Source organism: Accipiter gentilis, chromosome 34 (genome assembly GCF_929443795.1).
Source record: "Accipiter gentilis chromosome 34, bAccGen1.1, whole genome shotgun sequence".
Taxonomy (NCBI): domain Eukaryota; kingdom Metazoa; phylum Chordata; class Aves; order Accipitriformes; family Accipitridae; genus Astur; species Astur gentilis.
This window is the reverse complement of record NC_064913.1, coordinates 16,019,664-16,029,603: the sequence shown is the minus strand read 5'-3', so window position 1 is coordinate 16,029,603 and position 9,940 is coordinate 16,019,664. Positions and strand designations below refer to the sequence as shown.

At 53.2% G+C, this 9,940-nt stretch overlaps 1 protein-coding gene across 1 annotated transcript; it reads left to right on the top strand.

Moving 5' to 3' along the window:
• The first annotated feature begins 1,509 nt into the window (after positions 1-1,509).
• On the top strand, positions 1,510-9,515 carry LOC126034489 (uncharacterized). The gene is made up of 5 exons (XM_049792268.1): positions 1,510-1,846; positions 3,643-3,831; positions 6,275-6,410; positions 7,485-7,664; positions 7,969-9,515. The coding sequence occupies exons 1-5, from the start codon at positions 1,669-1,671 to the stop codon at positions 8,207-8,209; spliced, it is 924 nt and encodes a 307-aa protein (XP_049648225.1). The 5' UTR covers positions 1,510-1,668; the 3' UTR covers positions 8,210-9,515.
• The last annotated feature ends 425 nt before the right edge of the window (positions 9,516-9,940 follow it).

Sequence of the window (9,940 nt, the reverse complement as noted above, 5' to 3'; positions counted from 1 at the left end):
GAAGCCCAGAGAGGTACTAGCACAAGCAAAACCAAAAAGGAGTGTCTGAGACACAGACGGATGCACAGACAGTGTAGGATTAAGGCGTTCCCAGGTTCAAAGGCTCGCGGGGGTGACGAGAAACCTCGCTGCAAGTGCAAGAAGGGCTGGAGCACTGCTGAGCCACCCTGGCTGCGAGCAAGAGGGGGTCCCAGTGCCGGGGAGGGACCACAGCCAAGGTCCAGCACTGCCCAGCCCCGCAGATCCCATCCTTGGCGCAGACCCCCTCGGCTGCATCCCCGGGATGGGTGGGATAGGGGTTTGATTCCATCCGACATGTTTATTTCCCCTTTACACGCTGCAGTAAATCACACCAAGACCATAAATTCTCTGTTTGGTTTTACAAACAGGAGCTGCCCGCACATCCAAGGCAAAATTTTGGGCCGCCCAGACCCAGGGGGGTGGCCGTGCTCAGCCAAGCACACTGGCTGCAGCTACAGGACACAGATAGAAAAGAGAGGCGAGCAAAAACCGACCCACAGAGGCAGAGCATCTCCCTGCCGCGCTGTGAGCACTTGCAAATGTCTTCACAGCCAGCCGCCGCCAAGGCTGCTGTATTCGTGCCCGTGCTGTTAATGAGTAACAGCCTGGGCTTTAACCCTTATACCTGCAGTAAATCCCAGGTTGCCCCAGGACAAGCAAGGATGCAGGACAGGAGGGGTAAAGGAGACCCCAGGGTGAGGGGATCTCCAGGGGCTGCAAGGAGGGGAGAAGATAACCACAGCAGAGGATGCTCTAAAAAATGCCGCAAAGCCCCGCTGGTCCCACAGCAGGTGTGCTGGCCGCTGGGGAAAGTCTTGGGACAGAGGCATTGCCTGCTTGAAAACATCTTGGTCTCAAGTGCTCGGGCAACGTGGGGATTCCTGGGCGCACATGAGGGACCAGGCGGGTAGGGACAGGTAAGAGCAACCTACAGCCCAGGAGGCAAGAGCTGGTCGCTACTACAGCTATAAAACATCATAAAACTTCGGAGCCTGAAGGGACAGGCAGAGGCGTCGCGCAGAGGGAACCCCAAGGAAAAGGGAAAACAGATTTCTCTGTGGTTCCCACAGCGGCAAAGCTGGCAGGGTTGCTGCTACGAAACCCTTTTGATTCCCGCGGCTTGTATCCCGCTCCACTGCCGTTTACAGAAAATCAGCCCTAGGGTTGGGCGGGAGGGAAGAGTTGAGCACAGGAGGGTCTGCAGCTCAGGAGTCTCGGCAGCAAGCTCAAGCGTGGATTTCGGCAGGTAGAGGAGGAGGAAGAGGAGGAGGAGGAGGGTGCCCAGTGTGCAGCTCCAGCACCCGGAGAGATGGTGACAGCCAGCCCCTGCAGGAGGGAGCTGTAAAAGATGGATCCCAAGCGCTTGCTGCTTCTCACTGCCTTTCCCACACCCGGTTTCTCCACAGGGCTTCGGAGCCGCTCAGCCGAGCGGCCAGAGCAGGTCTGGCAGTGCTAGGAGCGGGGACGCGGGGTTTGTGGCACGGAGAGGCAAGGAGGAGAGGCAAACCCCGGGGGGAGAGCGGCTGCTAGCTTTGCTGCTCAAGGCTTAATGCCCTAAGAGCCCAGCTGACTCCTGCTCAGAAGCAAAGGGAAACCGCAGGCGCTCGGGACGGCCAGGCACCCGATGATGCCGCGTTTCCCCAAACCATGACGGGACAAAAGTTCAGGAAATGCATCGCCCTTTGCCTGCTGCCCTGGAGCTGCCTGAGTTTTGCCTGGAGCGATGCCGCTGGGCCCGGGACCGCCTCGCCCGGGGCAGGACACGTCAGAAAGGGGCTGCCCGGGGACATTGCCAACGGGACCGACGTACGCAGCAACATCTCAGGTACTCGAGCGAGCGATCGCCCACCTCTCCTCCCTCTGCAGGGCTGCTCGGGACCCCCCACCCCCACCCCCGGTGCAGGCACACACGCGGTGAAGGGCGCGGGGACGCGTTGCCCATGGCGTGACGATGCTTCTCCCGACGGGCGCGGAGGCACGGCGAGGGCACGCGTAGGGTTGCGGGGCTTCGCGTGGTCCTCACGGCCACAGCGGCTTCTGTGGTCCGGGAGAGATGCGACGCGTCCGAATCAAGGTTAAGGAAGGAAATTTAAGGCTCAGCTGTCTTCCTTGGAGAGTAAAGTCCTCCTCCACGTCAACCTCTATGAGTATCGGGATGGACCAGCTCCCTGCGCAGGGTACGGGCGCACTGAGCGCATCCCTGTCCCCAAGGGCTGAGCTCCGACCCTTGGGAAGAAATGAGGATGGAGATTTTTTAAAAGCACAAATAATCTCCAAATGCTGAGGGTAATTATTTTTATTCAATCCACTTCCTAGGGCAGACCACTCGATGTTCCCCGGCAAGTGGGCCACAGTGTCGGGGCTGCTGTGGGGTGGCTGCCCATCCCTGCGTGCAGGCAGCAGCACAGAGCAGCCCACGCCGAACTGTCGAACCCTTCACCTTCCCAAAACTTTATGAGCTATCTGTTGTTTCCAAAGTGCCCGTTAGGAACGGTCCCTGGACCACCTTATCTCCAAATCACGGCGAGGGATTGTCGGGGAAGGTGCTAGCCAGTGCCAGCCAATTTAATCGTACAACGGATCCAGTCCAGGCATGTTGGCAGCCTCCCTGGCACCGCTGAATTTACTCATATAGACACAGCTCCACTACCTGTTAACAGTATTGCTGGACCTAGAGAACGTCTGATCTTACTCAACCCGATTTGTTTCTTGTCAGCCCCTCTGGAGGAGATGCCTACATCATCTCAGCAAAAGCAGAGGCAAACCAAACCTCTCTCTCACATTAGCTTTACTGCTGCGCTCGGAATTTCCCTCAAAAGTTCCCCCTAAGCTAGATAAAGCACAGTTCTGCCTGCAGGTTTTAAGCTTGGCTTAACTAGAGTTGGTCAGAGTATTTTCCCTTAATTCAGAATATTGGTACCTGTGATCCTGTTACATGAGAATCTAGTCCTCTGCATTTTCTTGGCCTTGTGTTACTATAGCCAGGGTTTTTTTGCAAGCACACAGTCAGACTGGCATCCCTTTGGAGCCTGCCTCACTCCCAGCTCTCGCCAGGTACTAGCAAGCTGGAACAAGGACAGCAATAAAGATGCAAAGGGTGCAATGCAGAAAGGATGACCTAAGGAGGATAACTGAGTAACTCGGGACAGTTGTGGGTAACAAATCAGAAAAAAAATTAAAGGCTGGGATGGAAAAAGTATCTCTCTATAGCATAGGGTAGTAGTTTTATTGCTTTGAGTTCCAGCCATCAATATTCTCCCAGAATACTGGGGTATTAAAAAATGCCTGTCCTCTTCCTTTCCCCTCCTCAGGGTCGCCCTCTTCCCACCGTCCCCATCCTCTACCTTCCCAGCCCCACTTCTGCTGTTCGGCAGCCGCTCACCCTGCAGAGTTTGCAACTAGAAGACTTATTTTCCAGACAAAGCCACTAGACTTCCCTACACCTCTCCTTTAGGATTACACACACACACAAAAAAAAAAAAAAAAAAAAAAAAAAAAAAAAAAAAGTCTGAGACTTGCAGGACCAGCAGGAGCGACACAGGGGCCAGGCAGCCTTTGCAAAAGCATCCCCACCCAGGGCTTTGTCACCACCTGCATTTAACATCTCCCCTTCTCCCCCAGCGCTGTGCACGGCTCTCCCCCCGCCACGCCACGGGTACTACTACGTGGACAGAGGCTCGGGCATCTCCGTGGGCTCGGTCCTCGTCTACGGGTGCCAGGACGGGTTCCAGCTGGTGGGTAGCCAGAGGGTCTCCTGCCTGCGCCGGGAGAGCACTTCATCCTGGAGCCACCCCCCGCCCCACTGCCAGGGTAAGGAGCCCCCGTGCCCAATTTGGGGGTCTTAATGGGGTGCAGGTGATTGCTGACCGATGGCTGAGTCGGGAGGGGAGGTGCAGCCGCCGGCTCTCGCGCTGGGGTTTGCTGACGAGGAGAGAGGAGGTGGGGTGTCCACCCCAAAAGGGGACGGGGGTCCAGCTTTACCTGGTCGGCGCCTGTCGGTACAGGTGAAATGCCATGCTTCAGCGCGGACACCGCAGCAGCGATTCGTGACCTGCGTAAGGCAGAGGGTGAATCCACCCGGCGTGGGCTGGGCAGATGACCAGCTCTCCTCTCGCTCCCAGTACCTGGCGCAGAAGTCACCAAGTCGGGTCAAAACCTGATAGCGGCTGACGCTCGGCTCTGGGTGCCAGGCACAGGGGCTCCAGGGCACAGCCAAAAGTTTTCAGGAGGAGGAAAGCTGAACTTGGCAACACCCCAGCACGTGCTGGGCCACGAAAGCACGTGCAGAGCGTGTGCCGGTTGCAAATGGCCCTCACGGTTTTTTGTGGCATGAGTTCATCGAGAACGAATGGCTTAATGTCGAAGAAACAAAGTTTATTGCTTTAAAAGCTTTCCCTCACGCACTGCGTGTTGCGTGCGTATATAAAATAATTTCAGGAAAATGGCTCTCGAGAAAGTTTTATGTTTTTGCACCGACAAGCAAAACCACAGACGTTGTAAATGCTATATAGCTTACGTGTGAATTATATTGCTCGTGCTGGGTGCTGAGAATCAAAGACCCGGGGCCCTCCCAGAAACAGTTTACAGGCAAACCTGTGGTGCAACAGCTGGCTAAAAAAAAGTTAGAAGTAGAAAAGGTCTGCCGCATTCACTTTTGCTGCTTCTCTTCCGCTTGCTCAGGAGAAGCAAATCCATTTTGAAATGGTAGCACCTCACGAGGGTCAAATTAGAAACCAGAGTGCCTCAACCACAGGACAACCCTGCAGGTGCTTCACCTCAGAAGCACCCCAGGCAGCTTGCCCTTTAAAAACGAAAACAGAAATAAAGCAACTCACCTCAGCTCAGAGCTATAAAACCTGGTGACACACAGTCAGTGAGTACCTTTCATTCATAAAAATGAACACAGCAAAAATAAAAGCAATGAACTTTGTTGCAATAGATCACAGTTACTCCTGTAGTAAAACAGTCATAAAGCTCATCAGCAAACCTTGTCTTCTCAGCCCTAAACGATGCCTGCAGTTTGTGCACCGCTTAACACAGAAACAACTTGAGTGAACAAAACAAAACAAAAAACCCTCCAAACTTTAAATCACACCTTGAGTTCCCCCAAATAAAGAGGTTTTAAGACAATTTTAAGGAAAAAGAATCCCCACGCGCTTGTTCTCTTTGAAACAAAAAGCAAATCTCTGTACTTTCAGGAGCCTTAGTTTGGTTATTTTGCAAGTGTCATAAGGTTGGGGGTTTTGAATCTGCGTATTTTATTACTTTGAAAACCTAAACATACCATTTTTGCAGATGTTAGCAAATTCTTTCTTATTATTTTGCCCTTGGGATGGGAGCCACTTCCCTAACTTTAGACATTTACAATGCAAACAGCATTTAGGTTCCCTTTATGCTTTGATCAGGATGTAATTCATCTGCTCTTTCTGGACATCGTCCTTATGGCAGGTAAGGATCACACGCTTGGATGGACGGCACACATTCTGAAGAAAGTGGCTATTTTTTACGCTGAGGGTGGTGGAGCACTGGCACAGGTTGCCGAGAGGTGGTCGATGCCTCATCCCGGGAAACATTCAAGATCGGGTCGGACGGGGCTCTGAGCAACCTGGTCTAGTGGAAGGTGTCCCTGCTCGTTGCAGGGAGGTTGGAACTAGGTAACCTTTAGAGGTCCCTTCCAACCCAAACTATTCTACGGTTATGCCCATCAAAGTTTCCAATTAACTGGTTGGTTTTGTTATTAATTTCACAAGCCAATTTTTCTTTCAAATACTCATGCTTCCTTAACCCTTTTTAACTTTTTTTCCTTTTTATCTTTTTTCCTTATAAACTTTTTTCTCCTTTCTAACTTTTTCCCTTTTTAACTCTTTTTCTTTTTTTCAACTTTTTCCTTTTTTTCCTTCCCAAGGAACAGTTACACAAAAATAAATGTTCCAGGTTAAAAAAAAAAGAGTTACCACCATTTTTTTTTTGAGGCTTAATTCCTGCTACCTCTGTGCTTTATGCAAGACACATCGAACATGTTCCGTTTTCCGTCCGATGTGATTATTTTACTTTAATTATCTAAAGAAAATAGCAACTTTTAGTATGATTCCTCCCCCCCCGCCATTAACTTTCATATTTATTGAGACAGCATGCCGTCCCCCACAATCGCCATTCTTTTTTTTAAGCGGCTACTACTAACCGCTACGCCCTGAAGCGTAACTTCAGGTGACCCCCCCGGCCCCACTCACCGCCCCCCCGCTCTGCCCCGCAGCCGCCCCGCAGCCCTCGGCCACCGGCTCCCGCGCTGCGGTGGCCGCCTCGCTGCTCAGCGGAGCCGTTATCCTGGCCCTGTCCATCTCCTTCGCCGTCTGCTGCTGGCGGGACAAGGCGAGGAAGAACCGTGGTGGGTGAGTATGCGGCGGGGGGGGTAGGTGAGGTGGTTTTGGGAAGGGGGGGTAAGGAGCCGGAGCTACGGGAGAATTGCCGAGACACGAAGCCAGGCGGGTCGCACCCACCCGGGACAGACGCATCTTGTGACCCACCTCCCTTCCCGCACGACCCTCCCCGTTCACGCGTCCGAAACCACCTGCAGCTCGGCACGCTCACGCGTAAAAAACGTTGAAGCGCTGCTCCAAAGCGGAGCTACGTTTGTCCCCGGTGAGGAAGAGGGGGCTTCTTCGCGAGGGGTCCCGGCAGCGGGGACGCTGCTGGGGATGGCAGAGAGGGCTCCCGCAAGGAACGCCGCAGCACGTGCAAAGCTGTTAGCTTGGTGATTTACAAAAAGCTCTCCGTATCGGAGGGAGAAGGGAACGGACAATATACGGAGGATGGTCGGTGCGAATATCCCTTTCTGAGGCTGAGGTCGGTGCGACTGCCTGTGTGTGGTCCAGCGGAGCGAAAAGAGGAGCACCCTCCTCCGGGGAGGGCAGGGAGAGGAGCTGTGGTGGGGAGCGGGGCTGGGCGAGCAGGGGTGCCACCAGGCAGGACCACGCTCCCGGAGCAGCCTCTCTGCAGCGGCACTTCCCCGTTTTCCCAACACATGATCCAGCAGGACTGCTTTGGTTTCGCCAGCGACGGTATCCTGAACAAGGGGTCGCAGCGACAGGGACCATGCAGGAGCCTACCTAGGGATGCCGCTTTAACTGAGAGCCTAATTCCTTACTATCAGAAGCTCACAAGGAGTAAAAAAACCCTGCAAAAGATAACATCTCAATCTCTCAGCAGGCACCAGCCATACCTCTCCCTGCTCTTCCCCAGGCTGGCCGGTGCCTCACCAGCACCCCTTTTCTGCGGGGCTGAAATAGCTTCGGTGCTTTCTTCTGGGAGCGGAGGAAGAGAAGTCAAAACCACTGGGTGACAACCTTGGTTTAGGATACAAACGTGCCAAACCTTTCTGGGGCCAGGGAGGGTGAACGAAAACAACCAGTCCACAAAGCGCAAAGAAAAGCATCCGCGTGGGCATCTCTCTCTCCACCTTGCAGGCAGCAGCATAGGAGGAAAGTCAGAGGAGGATGGAAGCGTGACCCCTCCACCCCCGAGAGGGGCAGGAATGCTTTCGGGAGACTGAAACACTACCACCGGCGCGATTACCACCTCTCAGCCCTCTCCAGCTCCGTGTTCCCAGGGGCGTTCGCAGGCTGCAATAACCTGGCTTTCCAAAGGTAGGGCTCAGCCCCCCGCGCTGGCACCGCTCCCTCAGCCCCTCGCGCAGGGGCAAGAGCAGCCAGATCTAAAAACCCACATCCATCGCTCGGGCATTTGAGACCCTGCCTCACCCTCTTACACGCTCCCCACTTAGCGCCTAACACCAACGAAACCCTTCCACCTGCTCTTTTCCAAGGGGGAGAGGATCCGGAGGCGCAGGTCCTTCCTTCACCCCGTCTCAGCATCGCCTGGGTGGGCTGCGGGCTCCCATGGGCCCCGCAGCCCCCTCTTACTACCCCCTCTCCCTCTTGCCTTTACCAGGAGCCCCGAAAACCTGCCGAAGGTGCCCCCGCAGAGCTGGCACCCCGAAGCAGGGGTCTTGCCCCCGTTGGCGTTACAGCCCGGCACACCGCCCGTCGCTGCCCTGCCTGGCCACCCGTCCCGCAGCGTCCTGCTGCCCGCCGTGCCCTGCCACGCCGACCTCCCCAGGGACCTGCTCCCCCTCTACTACAGAAGCTATGAGGAACATAAGCTCTTCGACAAGTTCAGGAGGCCGGTTTGAAAATTTGAACTGCCATTCCACTCCCCCCCCCCCTTTTTTTTTTTTTTTTTTCTTTTAACACCATCAATTCCTTGAGAACACTGCAGAGCTCAGGAAAGAATCTCATAAGAGCCAATTACTGCACCTGGGTTTTCAAATGGAGAAAATTTGACACTTCATGTTGAAAGGCTTTTTTGATAGACACCTTTTATTTCTCTCCCCTGTCCAGAAGTTCACATTTCAAACAAGAGTTCCTGGGTTACAAGCTTCTTAATTGATCATTTTGGTGAGATGCATAAAGCCAAGTGTGAGCAGCTCCAGCTTAACCTACAAGCTGAGCATGTGCAGACTTCCAGGTTTTAAACACAAGAGGCTGATTTTCTGTTTAGGGCTCTTTTAAAGGCTGAAAGTGAAGACAGCCAGTTACCAGGAACAAGGAATCTATGTCATTAGATAATTGGAAGCATTTACAATTCATTGCACTTGAATGTAGGCTGAGATTTAAAGGGTTTTTTTTGTCATTGTTCAGAACTCACCATATCTTCCCATTTCTACACAGACAATCTTAGACTTGTGAGATGCAGTGACAAGTGCACAAAGATAGCCAGTCATGAGGAAAACATGAATTTATCTTTAATACAAAGGACCTAGCACATTCAGGGGAAAAAATCCCAATAACAATGTAAAAAAAAAAACCAACCACCAAAACCCCACACTTGGGGTTTTTCATCCCCTCTCTCCTGAATTAGACATTCTCATCAGGACCTACAGCAGCACCCGCAGAGCTAGCCTAAGTGCCATCATTTGCATTCAGAAAGCAAAGACACCCGTATTTCTGTCCAGGATTTCCTGGGTGGAAATAGAGGGGCACGTTCCAGGCAGCGCACGCAGAGCCTGGCCAAGCAGCTTCGGGACACCTCGGCCCCGTTCGCACCGCAGGACAGACGTAGTCCTGCACAGCGTGCCCGACAGAGTTTGGTCAGATGGGGCTTGTTGAGTAACGTGGCATCATGTGTGCCCAGAGATGCTGCTCTTAATTTGGGAGGCGTTACGGTGATAGAAGAGGTGCTGGCAGCCCCAAAAGCCGCTGCATGCGTGGGGCAGGGAATAAGAACGAGCACCCAGGACGTGAGCCCCCAGCATCACCTGCCATCCAGTGCTCAAGGACGCAAACTGCAATACTCAAACAATCCTGCTGCAAAGGCTAGGAGTTTTAGCTATGAACGACTTCATTTCTATCAACACTTGCATCCCATTTCAAGGGCAGAAGCCTTAAAAGATGCAAGGTAGCACATTTTTGTGCTAAGGCAATTCCTACTAGTGGACATCTGGGAACCACTGCCGCTCCTCCCTGGAAAGAGGGCTAGGGACGCTGTTTTTTCTATTTCTAATAACAATAAAGGAATCTCTCCTCATTCCACCTCCTATGTCTTCTTTTCACATTGCCAAGCTATGGAAAGTCTGGTTTGGGGGCTGGGTTTGATGGGGGAGGGAGCAGGCAGTAAACCTTTTACAGATCCCTTGCATAAGATGACGACACCAGCAGCGGCCATTTACGAGGAACTGCACCATGAGAAGGAAAAAGCCTTTCATTCTCCTCAGACAACTGAAGCTGTAGAAAGGACAGGAAAAACAGGACCTGCTCCACGCTTCCCTTTGGCTCACATCCTCACCTTTTCCTCCCACCTCTTTTTCTAGCCAAGTCTAAGGCACAGGGAGGGGAATAATCCTGCTTCAAGGTACGCTGTTCTT

Bases quoted from the DNA above. Each gene is read 5' to 3' on its own strand.
- LOC126034489 (XM_049792268.1), top strand. From the start codon at position 1,669: ATGACGGGACAAAAGTTCAGGAAATGCATCGCCCTTTGCCTGCTGCCC. The intron at 3,832-6,274 runs GTAAGGAGCCCC...TCTGCCCCGCAG, and splicing joins CCCCCCGCCCCACTGCCAGG to CCGCCCCGCAGCCCTCGGCC. The intron at 7,665-7,968 runs GTAGGGCTCAGC...TGCCTTTACCAG, and splicing joins AATAACCTGGCTTTCCAAAG to GAGCCCCGAAAACCTGCCGA.